This window comes from Trachurus japonicus, chromosome 3, assembly GCF_045865225.1.
Source record: "Trachurus japonicus isolate A0001 chromosome 3, Traja_1.0".
In the NCBI taxonomy this organism is placed as follows: domain Eukaryota; kingdom Metazoa; phylum Chordata; class Actinopteri; order Carangiformes; family Carangidae; genus Trachurus; species Trachurus japonicus.
In genome coordinates, this window is record NC_140909.1 from 31,444,415 (window position 1) to 31,461,023 (window position 16,609).

A 16,609-nucleotide genomic window follows, 5' to 3' on the forward strand; every position below is an offset into this window, starting at 1 on the left:
ATCTTTATATCCTCAGGGGACAATTCATATTTTAGATATGCATATGGGTTGAATAAGAAATTGGCTGAAATGGAAAAGTATGATGCTTTTACATGTACAGATAAGTAAAGCTTAAACATTGAGTAGACTAACTGATACTTGGTTAAAAAACAAACATATTTTGATAATTTTTGTTTTTCTCTTAAAATGTCAAACATATGACACAACAGCTCTTTAAATATGAGGATTTGATGTTTTCCCCTTTAATTAGTTTAATGATTCTAGACCTGGGTAATTGTGGCGTCTTTTGTTTTCATGAATTAATGTATTTATTTGATTAACCGAGCTATCAATCAATAAATGAAGAATAAAAAAAATCGATCCATAGTGAAACAATAATTACAGTCACTTATACATAGAGAGGACTGTTACTTTTTAACGCTTCGACTTGACTCTGTAATTTGGTAAAACTGTTACATACCGTATGGTTTATTTTGTCTCACTGAGCGGAACCATGAATCGCGTGTGTCGTCGGAACAAATCCACTTCCTGTCCGTTACAATTTGTTAAACTTCCGTTTCAGGCACAACGACGACGAGCTTAGCTAATTTCGTCCAAGTTGAAAGACTCGATTTTGTTTTCATCCAGCTGGTACCATCGACCGGGCAGCCATGTCTAGTCGTGAAGCCCTCAACATGAAGCTGCCGCCGATCCAGTCGACGGCTGGCGCCGTGCCGGTCCGCAACGAGAAGGGTGAGAGGAGGCGGCTAGCCGCTGGCTAAGCTAGCGGCTAACAGGGCTGCTGCTAACATTGTTTTCACCAAGATCAAACCTGTTCATTTGACGGGTTCAGTTGAAAAAAAACCTATTAAAAATCAATGTAATTGGTTATTTTATTTGTTTCCACCGTGTAACGTAGTATGACCTCGCTGCTAACACAAACAACAGCTTGTAGTGAAGTCAGTTCAACTGAGCAATTTCCTGTACGACTTTAATCAGCAATACGTTCAGTATTAATGCATTATTATTTTATTGCTCTCTTAAACAGTGTACTATATAGATATTCTCTAAAGAAAAAGTTTCAAAGAACTCATCAACTTAAATTATTTAAAACAGAGAAAAATGTGTACGTCAGTATAAGGTTTCTTAATTGGCTGAATCGTTACGTGTCTGTTAAAAACCTTTCCAGCTGGTTGCAGCAACATAATCCTTAACATCAACATAAACTCTAACCATAAAAGCTGAACCAACTGTTCTCTGACACCCTATAAACAACTAAATAATCAACAAAAAGATTTGGGTGTAATATATTTTATAAAGTTTGTTGTTTACTGTTCAACAATTATGGAGGATGTAACATATCAGGATAATGTCTCAGTAACAACCCAAAACCATGATGTAATGATGTGTAAATAAATGTCAAGTAATACAATTTACAGTTTGAGATACAGTCTGTGGCTACTGATAAAAGTACTGTATGTTACTCACATGGATTTACTTACATTATAAGTATGTGTGGTTCCTGGATTTGAGCACATTTATTATTGTTGCAAAATACACATGCGTACAGGAATGTAAAAGATCTGGAACAATTGTTTTTAGGCTGTCCCAGAGCCCAAAGTGACTTCACTTAGTCACTAGTCTTAACCCACCAGACACTCAACAGCCAGGGATCAAGATCCCGAGATAGATGATGGTCCTCATAACTGAGTCAATGGAACCAGATTCTTTCTCAATGTTTTTAAATGATTAATGATTAAGTTGTTTAAATTTTAGTAGTAGTTTTGAATACATAGAAAGTGTTTCCAGTAGGGCTGGGTATTGTTGAGAATCTCACGATTCGATTCGATTTCAATTCGTTAGGTCACGATTCGATATCGATTTGATTTGATATTGATTGAAATGCTTCGATATCGATTCAAGTAGAAATACACAAATAAGAGTACCAGATTTTTTTTTTTTTATAATTATTTGTTCAGTTGCATGCCTTATGAACAGCCATGCTGGTATAACTCATAGCATAACAAATTATGACACTGCTTTAACACTGAACTACACAGGGATGCAAACAGCGCGCCGAAAAGCGAAACTCGCTTTTTTCATGACCAATTAGGTGACTTGTGTGAATCGTTCAGATCCGAAGAGTTTTTGTTTTGAGGAGGGGGGGGGGGGGGTCTCAGTGTCTCAGCGTCTCAGCTGGGGTCAGTAAAATGTTTTTCTAACAGGCTGACAGTGACAATCACGTGAGGCGAACTCATTCATGGTCTCTGATTATACTGATAACAGCCGACCTCCAATGTAGACGCGCGACGTGCGCGCTCATTAAAGCGGCGCGTATCCGCGTGCAGTCGGTGCGACGGCGACGCCGTTTTCCCCCGTGCATGTCTGTGTATGGCGAGTGTATTGTGGAGCTGTGCGCCGCGGACATGCACGGTTCCCTACGTTGCTGTGTCAGGCAGGTGTTTCCCACGGAGCTCTGCCCCGTTTCAGAGGTGAAGGAAGCTCTGAGTGGAAAGACGTCGCCTCCGCGATGTAGAATGTGTTCAATTAAAGTGAAACGAACACATTATAGAGGCCTATATGTCCATTACACACTGAATGAAACATCCCATGTCTTTATTTATTCAGTTTATTTTAATAGTAATAATTATGACTAACATTCAGTGAAGACATAAAATTCAGTATCTCCAAAATTTAAACATTGCAAAGGATTTTTTTTTAAAGCATTTTTAATATAGAAATGTTGGCCTTCTGAAAACTATGTCCATCTATATGCACTCAATACTTGGTTGGGGTTGAACTACTGGAAATTGACTTTTCCATGATATTGTAATGTAATTATTTGTTAATGGTGAGCCCCCCCCCCCCCCCCACACACACACACACACACGCCAGACAATTCCTCTCTTTTTTGGTCCTGACCCGTTTGCATCCCTGACTACAGTGCATGTAAATTTAAATTATGTGTTGCTTTCCTCTTGGAAAATAACTCATAACATTTTGAGTAATAAAAAGGGAAACGTCTGGTTGCTAGCTGTTGCTCTGAGTTGTAATGCATAATGATGGTGTCTTTGGTAAAACTGAACACATTTGATTGAAAAATCAATGTAACATTTTGAAGACCAAACTCACATTAGATGTGTCTTCATTTGCCAGGTGAGCTCTCGATGGAGAAGGTGAAGGTGAAGAGGTACGTGTCAGGTAAAAGACCTGACTATGCACCGATGGAGTCGTCGGATGAGGAAGAGGAGGACTTCCAGTTTGTGAAGAAGGGAAAGGAAATGGAGCAAGAAGTGGAGCTGGAGGAAGAGGATGTCTCTGACCCACGTCTCAAACGTCTGCTCAACCGTGTCTCTGAAGACGTCGAGGAGAGGTACAGCTCAGCTCTTACCATTTGATTGCAGATTTAAGTTGAAACTATTACTAAACATTTTGTTGCTGAAATGCTATTTCAACGTCTTTGTCCTCAGGCTTGCGAGACACAGACAGATCGCAGAGCCTGAAGTTGTTGCTGAGAGCAGCGAGGACTCTGACGAGGGCACGTGGCACCCAGAGCGTGAGGAGAGCAGTGAGGAAGAGGAGGAGGAAGAGGAAGAAGTGGATGATGAGGTGAGGTGATTGACTGGCTGCCACTGAACAAACTCTTGTAAATTATATCAAATAGAGTTTGTAATGTTGTGTCTGTCATTGTGTGCAGGAAATTGAGAGGAGGCGAGCGATGATGCGGCAGCGAGCCGTAGAGCGAAAGAATGAAGAGATGGAGATAATGGAGGTGGAGGAAGAAGGGAAGTCAGGGGAGGAGTCCGAGTCCGAGTCTGAATATGAAGAATACACCGACAGCGAGGACGAGGCAGAGCCGCGACTCAAACCCGTCTTCATTCGCAAGTATGAACTCAAACAACCAAACTTGTTTCCAAGAACAGAAACAATCTGACTCATAAATGCTCCTGTAATTTTCTTCCTCACCAACGTGTGTTTGCACCACAGGAAGGACAGAGTCACGGTGGCGGAGCGCGAAGCAGAGGAGCTGAAGCAAAGAGAGCTGGAGGCCGAGCTCAAGAAGCAGGCGGAGGAGCGACGGCGCTACACCCTCAAGATCGTGGAGGAGGAGGCCAAGAAGGAGTTTGAGGAGAACAGACGAACGCTGGCTGCTCTGGACGCTCTGGACACTGACGGGGAGAACGAGGAGGAAGAATACGAAGCCTGGAAAGTCAGAGAGCTGAAACGTATCAAGAGGGACAGAGAGGCCAGAGAAACGTGAGTAGAACGCTACACGAAACGGATATAAGCTCCGTTAATTGAGTGATGAATTAACGAGCGGTGTTTGTCCTCAGCATGGAGAAGGAGAAGGCTGAAATCGACAGATTCCACAGCCTGACGGAGGAGGAGCGCAGGGCCGAGCTCCGCAACGCAGGAAGACAGGTCACCAACAAGGCCTCCAAGGGCAAATACAAGTTCCTCCAGAAGTACTACCACAGAGGAGCTTTCTTCATGGTAGGTCACTGTGGAGGGCGATTCACTTTGGTCTGACACCGTATATAATAATTTTATTTATAAAGCGCTTTTCATCTAAGTGCTGTACAACACATCAAAACTGCAAGCAGCAGAGACATTCCAAAACAACAAAATACAGAACATACTTAAAACAGGGCAAGACTTTAATAATGAAAACCTAAGACCCAAAAGCAACAGTAAATAAGTGGGTCTTAAGCTTTGTTTTAAAAACCCCAATTGAACAGGCCTGCCTGATGTCCGAAGGGAGATTGTTCCACAGAGTTGGATCACGATAGGAAAAGGCGCGCTCACCAACCGCCTTTTTCCTAACCTTTGGAACACAAAGAGACACACTCCCCTGGGAGCGTAGAGACCGTGTGGGCACATACACATTAATTAAGTCACTCAAGTACAAAGGTGCCAAGCCGTTTAGGATTTTAAAAGTTAGTAAAAGCACCTTAAAATCTGGATAGTCCAGATAAGAGAACATTACAGTAATTGAGCCTAGATGTAACAAAGGCATGAATAAGGATCTCGGCATCTTTCATTGACAGAATTTGTCTGATCTTGGCTATATTTCGTAGGTGAAGGAATGCTACACGTGTCACCTCTTTTATATGTAAATCAAATCAAATATGTCTCAGGCTGTGTTTGACACTTCGCCAGCTAAAGGTTCAGGCTCTGAATTTGTATTGATTAACTAAACTACAGCAGTGTATCGGCCGATACGTGTGTAGAAACTGCAAATGCTTGTGAAGTTTGGGATTTAGAAACATGTTTGTCCACCAGGGAGCAGCGACAACTGTAAAACACTGCTCACCTCAGTAACCAGTCAGCGTGGTTTTCATTTTATTTTTTGAGATTGGTGAAGGAGCTTCTAAAGTTGAATTTGATGAGAAGACGGTGAACATTTATTTATTTGAAAGGGACAATACACATTAATGAACATCAGTCAGTATATAAATGTGCCAGAGATAGCAAGCCTGCTAATTTACATCCGTAGTCCCTTATAATATAATAATAGTCGAAAAAGAATAAAACATGACTGGTCTGTCACTGTTACTAACTTGTGATTTGTGTTACAGGATGAGGAGGAGGACGTGTACAAGAGAGACTTCAGCGCGCCCACTCTGGAGGACCACTTCAACAAAACCATCTTACCCAAAGTCATGCAGGTCAGCTGCTGCTTCTCCTTGTATTTCACACAATACTGGACTCAAGGCAACACATGCTGACTTTTATTGATATTTCTGTAGCAAAACATACGTGATCAATCACACACTTGAAATTTTAAGCTTGAGATCCAAGTTTGTCAAAATATTTTTTTCAAGTTCTTAAGTTTGCTACAGTTTCTACATTAATGTGCTGTGTGATGAATTAACCCTTTAAAAGTATAAGAGTCTTATTCAGGCAAAACACGTTAGAGTTGCATATATGACAAACAGCATGCTGGCATCTTAAATTTGCCCTTTTTTTTAAAAACATGTTCATATGTTATGTAGCCTACTTATTTTAATGTTTTTCCAAAACTATAGAACAAATATTTTGTTTATAATACTTAGACAAATAATTAATAGATTTATTCTGTGTGGTGTCACTTTCCCATCTCATCATCCACCTTTTCCATCTTATTCAGGACAATTTAATCTGTTATGATATACAGTATACATTGGAGGCTACATTAAGTTTTCTGATTTGACCTGTTGTGGTTTGTTTTTGCCCCTAAAAGGTCAAAAACTTTGGTCGGTCTGGACGCACCAAGTACACCCACCTGGTGGACCAGGACACCACATCATTCGACTCGGCCTGGGCTCAGGAGAGCGCTCAGAACAGCAAGTTCTTCAAGCAGAAGGCGGCAGGCGTGAGGGACGTGTTTGACAGACCCACAGTGCAGAAGAGGAAGACTTAAGATGCAGCGCCGACTTCATCATGCCACACTGCAGCTTCAGAGTCCGAGCTGCATCCTGCCCACTCCCAGGATGCTCAGTCTCTTCCCAGGACTTTATGTTGTGGAGCAAAAGCAGCAAATAGACTGATCCCACCTCTGAACGTTTTTTTTTATTTTTTTAAATCTGACACGAAGGTGCACAACATTAAAGTGTTGGCTCCTCAAACTAGTTTTCAGTTTGTTTTCACATGGTTGTCATGTGGAATTTTGGCTGTAAAAAGACGAGGAAAAATCTTAGCAAGATCAGCTTTGTCCTACAAACGTCATCACACCCCGATACCTCCTTCAGTTTTACAGCAAAGTAATTTTGTAAATATCAGCTTCTAACATTTACTATTGAAATTAATGTGGTGATTCTCCATTTATGTTGACGTGCAAGTGTTGTCACTTGATTTGTTTGCAAATAAAATCTGTATTTTCAACCTCTATTTAAACTTTTCTACAGCTTCAAACATGTAGTCAAATTAGGTGACACTGCAAGTAAAGACAAGGCAGGGCAAAGGTAAATTTTTATTTAAAAAAAAAAAGAAAGATTTGGAGGTAAAGATTACACCAGTTATTCCACTGAGACCAGTTCAGTCCCACTAAACCGACTGAGCCTCAGCTAAAAAAAAAAAAGTGAAGCAGTCCATTGTGTCAATGTTGTTTGTTCAGTTGGTGAGAGCCACCAGAGCCTCCACCACGTTCCCCATGTGTTCCCTCAGACTGCGCTCTGCCACGGCCCTTGAGATCTCCATCTCCGACATCTGCATCAGCACCAACACAGAATAAAATTACAGCTTTAACCTTAACACAAAGTGCTCACACTGACACATTGATTATAAAAATGGCCAGAGCAGCAACTAACAAATGGTTTTACTATTGATTATCTATGCAACATTCACAAGTGACAAGTGTTTGCTGCAGGTCTGATGGGACTTAGGATGCTTACATTTAACTTTAGAGCTTTGAAATGTCTCCAGTCAGGAACTACAAACAATATTTTAGACACATACTGCTGTCTACAGCAAGAAAGATTAACTTTTATTAATTACATTTCAGGCTTTTTTAGTATATGTCCCTGTTGATTATTAAATTGATTACAGTGCTTAAAAAATGGTAGATTACTTGAAAAAGTTATAGAAAAATTCCTAGAAGAGAGAGCCTGCTGTAGCAGCAGATTAATGCCCATGGTTTTGGTATGAAATGTTCTTATCACGCTGCTTTAACATGGTGTCTAAACACTGTACCAGTAATTTGAGTGGCTTTAAAATCACTAGAAAGTCACATCCCAACAAATACATGCCAGGACGTCTGAGTGAAAAACTTACAATTAGTTCTACGTCCTCCTTCTTGATGGTGACTTTGGCCAACTCCTTTTCTCTGAAAACACAAAACCAAGACAAACATTTTATTATTAAACTGACCACTGAACATCAGGATGTTATGAGATGAAAGGTCCAGAAAACCACTCAGTCTGCTGATTACAGATATTATTTGCCTTCTCATAGTTACCTCTGCTTTGTCTGAGATCTTACTACACATTGTCAGAGGGTCAATCCCGATCTTACCTTTCTTGTTTGGCTTTCTGTTCTCGTGACCTTCTGTCTCCGATCACTGACATCGCCTGAAAGAACAAACACCGTTACTCATTTTTAAATCACTTCCACAGTTTCTTTCACTTCAAGTTTTTCTGATTACATAGGCATACAGGGGGATTTATTACCCTTCCATAATAAATCAATAAGGATTACAAGGTCTGGGACTGTTTATCATGAATATTCATTTTCTTATATTACTGCTGGTAATCATCACTCAAATATAAGTAATTAATCATTCAAACAACCTGCATCTGTAGCAGTGGCAGCTCAACATGGAGGAAAGGATTAACCAATTAAAAAAAACAAACATATTATTTGAAGTCAGAGGTCAGGAACAGCATTACAGCCAGCTTTGCTAAATTATAACCAGTTATAACTAATACATAGATATAAATAGATACTAAATTAATGACGTCAGTAACGGGTTAAAATAAATTATGTAAAGATCTTTATTTTACTAGATCATTTTACTTAAACCAGTAAAGAGAGAACACTATCTTGATTTACAAATATAAGACGTCATCTTTTTAAATCTCTCCTTTCCCTCTGCTCTGATTTGTATTGTTAGTTGGCTTTGCCTGAGACGTCAGCTTCAGTCGTGACCAGGACTGTTTGCTGTTGTTCATTGTGCTCATTTGTAGTAATGACTAGATGACTTGCTTATCAAGCTATGCTGACACATTCTTCTTGCATGTGTGAAGTTAAAGACTGTCACTGATAGTAAATTTGCTTTATAACAAAGCTGTATACAGATATAGCTAGTTAGTTAGCCACTGAGCTAATCGTTGCCCACACAACCACAAACAAAAGCTAAATGCTCTTTTACATCTAATTAACAAGTAGTAAAGTGGAGACTTAATGAGGCTGGACGGGTGAACTCTTCACATGGGCCGGGACCGGCGATGATGTGCGGACAGTGAAGGCAGCAGCGGCCGCATGTTTCCGGGCTGACGTTAACGTGAGCCGGCAGCTCTCACCGTTTCCAGGTCGGAGCTGGAGATTTCCTTCTCCTCCGCGTAGTCCGTGACTCTCTCCAGGTCCGCGGCCCCGCTGTCATGTTTTCGAGGCTTTTCCACTGGTTTCCCGGTGCAGTTTTCCTCCGCTTCCAGGTCCAAATCGACGTCTCCCTCGGCCGCCATGTTTGCTCCAATGAGGCCGGAACAAAAAGAAAGGTTCCTCCAAACGTCGGACGTAAAACGAGGTAGTACCGGATGTGAAGCAGAATTTTTTTTTTTTTTTTTACAATAAATGTTATCCTGTTTGTGGAAAAATTTTATATTTGCACAGCTATTTAACATTTTGAGGTTTTTACTTATGGAGTATTTTTATTTTCTGCTATTTGCGTTATTGATTACTTATCAGATGCAGATTGCAAGATTGCAGGTGTGTCCCTTTACAGAAACTGTGTCCAAATTTGGATTAGCCTATTAGGCTACCAATATGTTCTGAGCTATTTTCTACAATATTTGCTTTTTGTAAAGTTTGGAGCATTATTTAACTCTTTAGACATCAATCAGTGAGAAGTTTAGGAGAGAAGTGTTCACGACCTACCAGTTTATTCGGTGACATTGGATTGTGGTTAATTTCCAGAATTAACCATTAACGAATATTCAGATATAAATTTAACTATTAAAAAAAAAAACAGCACAAGACTGAATTTGCATTGGGTTTGTTGAATGTGATATGGTTTTTGCACCACGCATGTCAAATTTGTGAAGTTATAGCGAGCTCTCAGGGCCACCATGCTCAAGACCTTCATCCGAATCAATTATGGATTAATCTAGGCTAAAGGTTTAAGAAAATACAGGCTATTAATATGCATGCATTGCAGTGCATCTTGTTATTGTTTTAGAGCGGAAAAAGACAATAAGTGGATTATTTGGTCTTTTAACTGTCCGGATTACTGCATGCTGTGTTTTCCTCTGACTTCTATTCCTGTCTCTTATAAGAGGTTTACAGCACTTTAATGCAAATAGCCTTTCAACCACTGTAACAGATTTCCTCTGTCTCTTGACTTTTCCAGGCCTTCCGTGTGCTTGAGCTTTTTCAATCCACCCGCTGTAATCAGATTAAAGGAAAGAGAAACCCTGCAGGACTGAAAACCACATCAGCGCTCTCAGGTGTCCATGCTTTCATCCTTCAGGACATGTAAAGTGGTCATGGGTGGTTGGAGGAATGGCGCTGGGGCTGGAGGGACGTGGTTGTCATCACACCAACCCCTTCATCCTGCTCTATGACTGATGGCTGCCTGACTGTGTGGAGACCCAATCACCTCAGGCCTCAGCGCCAGGATGACAGGACACTGGCTTTGGCCTCAGGTAAGACTCTGCAGGACGCAACTGTTTTTTGGTGAAGGTGCAAGATGCCAGGATGACAAAAGCTTGTCTGTTTTATTTGTATGTTAGTTCAAGGTGCTTAACATCAGCATAGAGAAGGAAACAACACTCAGGTGAGAGCTACGTAGTTCCAAGCTTGAGGAAACAAGTTATAACTAGGGATTTCACGATTATACATTTTCTTGGTACGATTATTGTCAGAGAAATAATCACGGTATTACGATTATCACGATTATTATGCATTAATTAATTTCACAACACTATGAATGTGTAAAATCAAATATAGTCAAAATATAATTACATTACTCATTGTTTACACAAAATATTTCAAGTATCTATTAATATATGACCAATTCTTAATCCCCAGGGGAAATGTTTTAAGTATTCAGGTCATGAATTGTTATCTATACCAAATGTTTGCGTTTATTTTAATGTTTTTTTGTTTTGTTTTTTAATTAAAAATGACAGGCTAACATTTAAATTCCTACCAATTCAATGTTACATTAGTTAAATGGACCAGTATCTGTGCATTTACCTTTATTTTTGCGCACATCTGCCAATAAGGTTCCAACATCAACGTTTTGTGAAAGTAACGGTATTTAGGAATCTTTACGATTAAATAATTGTGGCGTTTGATACCACGATTAATTGTGAAAACAAGTAATCGTGACATCCCTAGTTGTAACTAAGACCACTTTTAAGTTTGTTTTCAACGTGGAAATAGTAGTGATCTGAAATCAGTTTGTTCCAGAGAGCAGTGTGACTAAAGCTTCTGTTGACGAACTGGATCTTACTCTGGGCTAAGTGAAAAGAAAACTAGCAGGTCACTACTGAGCCGGACAGCGGATGAATACCTCTGTGTTAGAAATTCAACGTTAGATCAGGTTTTTCCTGGTTGTTGGCCTCTATTTGCATGCTCATGTGAGGATTCTAGCTGCGAAATTGATTGATTGATGAGTGCAGTGGGTGTGAGTTATTAGTTAGTTAGTTTGGACATATATTGTAAACTCACACAGTCATGAGTCAATAGATAAAAGAAAAAAAGTTTGGCTGAAAGATCAGTCTCAGTGTCATTTTTATTCTGATGCTGGTGTCAGACCAATAAAAACACCAACCTCTCTCCATTATTACGTCAGTTGCAGGTGAAATCTGGACTCTAGTCCCACTGTGACAGTAGCAGGTTGTTCACTCATTCATGACACATCCATGTATGAATGGGAACATTGTATTTCTATGGGAAGGACAATTATTGCTTGTAACTGCACATGAATCATCTACAACTCCCAACGTTATATTTACCCACTGAAACAGGTTAAGAAAAACAATGCTGGCCAAAAACCGTTACTCTAGTTTTGTTCAAATTGAGTCCTAAATGACTGATGAATGGATCATTTTTTTGTGTCCTTTAAAGAAAAAAAAAAAAACAAGGCCTGGACTTTAGCCAACTATTATTGCGCAAGCCTATTGAAACCATAGATTGAGTGCTTTCGCTCAAGCGGAGATTTGCATCCGCTAATTTGCCTTTGTTTGTTCTCTTTGGCACTTCCTCCTCTCCCACAAGGCAGCAGCAATTATCTAAGAGTGAAAGGGGCCCCCAGGAATGCTGGGCCACGGCGGCCTGGACCGCTCACAGCAACACGTGTTGATCACAGGGACTCAGAGCTGGTTTACACCTACACACGGTGGAGGGAATAATCCAGAGTGAGATTAGAGATCTGATGTGAAACTGTGAAATTTCTTCTTCCTGAAATCTGTATTCAAGTGTGTTTTAACAACAGAACTGAAAAAGAAAAATCTCTTGATGTAACATAATTAACACTAGTGTTCATATGACTAAGCTATAGGCTTAATAAAGTCTTTTTTTTCCCTTTTTCAGTCACTGACAGGTTCTTCTCCCTAAATGTAGCCTAAATATAAATCTGTAAAAAAAGAAAAAGAAGCCAGTGAAACAATTATTTAAAATACATTACTATATAGCTATAAAGTAAAAATGATAGCTGATGTAAATTTAAATCTGATGTGTCTTTGTAAGTGTCCTCACAAAGATTCCTGTTCAAAATGGTAGAACTGCTCAAGATTTGACGCCAAGAGGGTGTCAAATCTTCTGTGACCAGTGCGCTGGGGTCAGTCAATATACACAGCAATGTCAGTGGCGATGGATCAACAAACATGAGTCAATGTAATGAGCACCAGTGAGTAAAATAAATAGAATAACACATTTTGTAGTGTTTGTGAATAAATAAAATAATATAAGGAAACAAATTTAGTTTAACTAATTGTGATAAATATATATACATCAATATATAAATTACACGAAGGTGATTATATCCTGTGACTATAACATCCTTTTCTGAAAAGTAGCTGTCAGATCGATGTAGTGAGTTAAAAGTACAATATCATCTCCTGAAATGAAGAGTAGAAGTAAAAATATAAAAACCTCAGTAGTTAGCAACTTGTATGAACCACATTTGTCCACCTCATGGCGGTGTATCCTCCTGGGACCATGAACCAATCTTCCTCATTTTCATGATTATCAATTTTGTTGTTGAAGAGATGTTTCAGTCTAGAGTTTGGAGCAGAGTGGTGGACTGAGCCAGGCTCTCTGATGACCTGTTAGAGGTGGCTGTGACGTCAATACATCTCAGCTGTACAGTTTTTGATTGATGAGAACACACATTAGATATTTAGACACATCATCCTGTTGGAAGTTTAAGGTTCTCAAAGCATACTGATACAAAAGTCTTAATCAAAATAATAATTATTAATACTTATAATCAAATTCTATTTAGTTTCCTGATAAATCTCTGGTGTGAGACATTGTTTTCATACCCAATGTCTTGTCTGCCTTTGTGGCACCTGTCATTGAGTCAAAGAGTGACAACATGATAAAGAAGCAGAGCCTGATTGGTCATGTGCGTTAAAAGTGCTGATCAGTGCTCAGAATTTGTACCTTATAAAACCAACTATCAACTTAGGAGGTAGAACCTTTTTCGTCATGATAAGAAATCCAAAATTAAAAATGAAAAAACAAGGAAACAACTCATATAATGTTGATAAGTTGTCACAGAATGAAAATATGTGATTTGCCAAATTTTGACAGACATCTCAGATAAATCTTCATAATTCCAATGGGATTACATACAGTATATACTTTTGTTTAGGTTGTTTGTGTAGAACACGGACAGACGACAATTTGTGTGCAGTTGAATGTGACACCTGTTGAATATAACTGACTAGGAGACAGGTAGGGTTGTTTGGCCTTGTTTTCCTTGACCTCCGACTCATAATCCTACAACTACAACAACTGACTTGCTCTCAGGTTCTGAGAGTTTTCATTCAGTGGGTTTGTAAGTCCAAGCCTCTTAGCTGAGTCTGGACCAAAGCTATAGCCTCTTATTTAACCTCTTGTTTGTTGCTCGGTTCTTAGAAAGTGAATCTGTAGAGACTGTGGCTTCTCTGAAGATTTACACAATAAGTTTTTGGCACAGGCTGATTTTTTCCAACATGCAAGTAAACAGGTCCAGATCAGCTCTGTTGTTGTTTGTGCTGAGGTTTCTTCTTTTCTTATTAAACCACTGACGTCAGAACAAACTGATGTCACTGCAAAATGAACAAAAATAGACACTGGCCATTGATTAGCATAGGAGCTTCCCCACTTACTTGATTATGTCAATACCCATTCAGTACTCTATGTCAATACTTATGTCAATACTCTATGTATGTATTAATATGGACTTTAGAAGTGACCCTGCAGCATATTAGCTCCTCTTTGCATCTTTGTTGGAACATTTAAGTAATGAGCACACGCATCAGCACAATTATAATCCAGTTGCATAATATGAAATACATATTCTGAAATAGAGTAAGAAGCTGGATATTTTTAATTTACGGTAATATAATTTTAATATTTTAATATAGATTTTGATGAATGCAGTTATTTTGAACAGGGAGAGACTCTGGAGATAACATACAGTAAAGATCAACTCAGGATTCAAACCAGCAATATTCTGGATACACATGATGTGACCTGGAACTAGTCCGAACGGCGGATGGATACAACCATGAGGGGGTGTTTCTAATTCTCCTTTGCCCTGTATTTTTGTTGACCTGTACTCCAATATGTTATTTTTACCAACTTATATTCTTTCCATACATTTCATCAGATCAGTTGGGTTTTGTAGTTTATCACCAGGGTGTCATGAACCTGGCTAGATTTAAAGATCATAAACAGATGCGGTGACTAGAGATGTCACAATTACTTGTTTTCACAACTAATCACGGTATTAAATGCCACAATTAAAGCAGATATCATCGGCACGGCCGTTTCGGCTAATGCTGTGTTCAAGGCAGGCTTTTGAAACCGTAAGTTACAGCTTCAAGTCACAACTACGACTTGGTAGCGTTCCAGGTAACCCGTAGCTCGTGTTTTTACCGTCCTGTTGTCTGTGAAAGTTCCCTATAACGGCCACTCGCAACTTCCGACCCGTGAACTCGTACCAGATCGAACTGGTATGACTTCACAGGAAGGAAAAACACAAAGTACGAGTTTCCTTGAACGCACCATGAGTTAGCAGCCCCCGCCCTTGTCAGGCATCAATTGGTCCTCGTGCTACGTCACCACATTCACGCGCATCCCTTGGCTGCACACACAGCCCTTCATGCCGTTCTCTCCCCTCATTGGATAACACTTGTATCCCACAAGGAAAATTTTCTCCTCGGGTTACAGCAGAGCAGAGTGACGGAGAGACTCGTGTTTAGGCTGAAATGTAAGTGATTGCTGACGGAAAATAGGACTATTTAGGACTTATATTAACAAAAACATTCCACTGATATCTGCTTTAATTGATCGCAAAGATTCCTAAATGCCTTCCTTTTCCAAAAAAAGATTATGTATGAACCGTGTCGGCAGATGAGCACCAAAGTAAAGGTAAATTCACAGATACTGGTCCATTTATCTAACGTAGCATTGAATTGTTAGGAATTTAAAGGGACAACAAGGAGTTTCTATTCGGTTATAAAAAAGTCTCACGTTAATGTGGATGAATCTCCGCTACCCACACTTGTTAATGGGCCCATTTTCGATAAATATATCGTTCTGTCTCTATCGTTATTTTGTAATTATTAGTGGTGGCGGAAATGCTGGTCGAGTCGACCAGCATTTCCTTAATGAGAATAACGCAGCTGAATGGCCATAAATGGTCGGAACTACGACGGTAACTCAACGTATTTGAACCTCTGACTTTAATTATTGATGAATGAAAACATGAGTCCGTCTTGCGCCGGTCAAAGAATTTTACGGTGCGCGCGGAGGCTCATAAATGTAGTGTGAAAACGCTTCGCTTTTCCAAAACTCCTCGTTGTCCCTTTAAATGCTAGAGTGTTATTTGTAATTAATAAAAAAAGATTAAAAATAACGTTTATTAACTATTTGGTATCGATGACAATTAATGACTTGAATATTTCAAACACTTCCCCTGGCGGATTAATAATTGGTCATAATAGTTATTTAAAATATTTTATAATTAGTAATGTATATTTTAACTATATTTGGTTTTACGCATTAATAGTGTTGTGAAATTAATTAATGCATAATAATCGTGATAATCGTAATACCGTGATTATTTCTCTGACAATAATCGTACCCAGAAAATCTATTATCGTGACATCTCTAGCGGTGACAGTATTTTGAGTTTGAGCATCAGTGTAACATTTAAAGTTCACAGCTGATCAATGTGTAGTTCATGCAGGGATGGCTGGGTGTGTTGGGGGTTTATTATTGTGAGTTCAACAGGTCACAGCGAGAGACTGGGCCTTTATCATTTCATCTTGTGGATACAGACATGTAAGACATTCGTATGTGTGTCACCCGCTGGCTAGCAGCACAGTGACAAACTGTCACTGGCTGTGACAGTCTCTGGCTGAGTGCAGCAGCCGCGCTCAGACCCAAACAGGCTGCAGCTGCTAACGTCCCGTCTGGCCCAGTGAAGGTCATCGTGACTGAGAGGAGGCTGAACAACCACAGGATTATCTCGGCGCTCCGCCCTGCACACTAACCCAAATCTAATCTGACTCTCTCCTCGTGCACTCAGCGCTTTTTAACAGCTCACACACACGCACACACTGACATTGTTTCATTTCACTGTTACCGAGCAACACAGAAACAACCTCAGTATTTCTACAATGGCACTGATCACAGACTTATGAAAAGCTTTATTTACACGTTCACTCTGATCAGGACGTGAGTCAGGTCCCTGACCGTGTCCGTCCCTGTA

The 16,609-nt window shown here is 39.7% G+C and overlaps 3 protein-coding genes across 3 annotated transcripts in view; 2 read left to right on the top strand and 1 right to left on the bottom strand.

Annotated features, from left to right (window-relative positions):
* Positions 1-537: 537 nt before the first annotated feature.
* mfap1 (microfibril associated protein 1) lies at positions 538-6,531 on the top strand. The gene is made up of 8 exons (XM_085770080.1): positions 538-732; positions 3,136-3,352; positions 3,450-3,588; positions 3,677-3,864; positions 3,967-4,236; positions 4,314-4,473; positions 5,559-5,648; positions 6,203-6,531. Exons 1-8 carry the CDS (start codon positions 651-653, stop codon positions 6,380-6,382), a joined length of 1,326 nt encoding a protein of 441 aa, XP_085626206.1. The 5' UTR covers positions 538-650; the 3' UTR covers positions 6,383-6,531.
* A 387-nt stretch (positions 6,532-6,918) lies between these two features.
* hypk (huntingtin interacting protein K) lies at positions 6,919-9,198 on the bottom strand. The gene is made up of 4 exons (XM_085770089.1): positions 8,979-9,198; positions 7,972-8,027; positions 7,732-7,783; positions 6,919-7,167 (listed from the first exon to the last, which is right to left on the bottom strand). The coding sequence occupies exons 1-4, from the start codon at positions 9,138-9,140 to the stop codon at positions 7,072-7,074; spliced, it is 366 nt and encodes a 121-aa protein (XP_085626215.1). The 5' UTR covers positions 9,141-9,198; the 3' UTR covers positions 6,919-7,071.
* Positions 9,199-10,116: 918 nt separating this feature from the next.
* Positions 10,117-16,609, top strand: part of serinc4 (serine incorporator 4) — a 30,593-nt gene continuing 24,100 nt past the window's right edge. The window contains exon 1 of the mRNA XM_085770135.1: positions 10,117-10,319. The gene's annotated coding sequence lies outside the window, so the exon portion shown is untranslated. The remainder of the gene's footprint in view (positions 10,320-16,609) is intronic.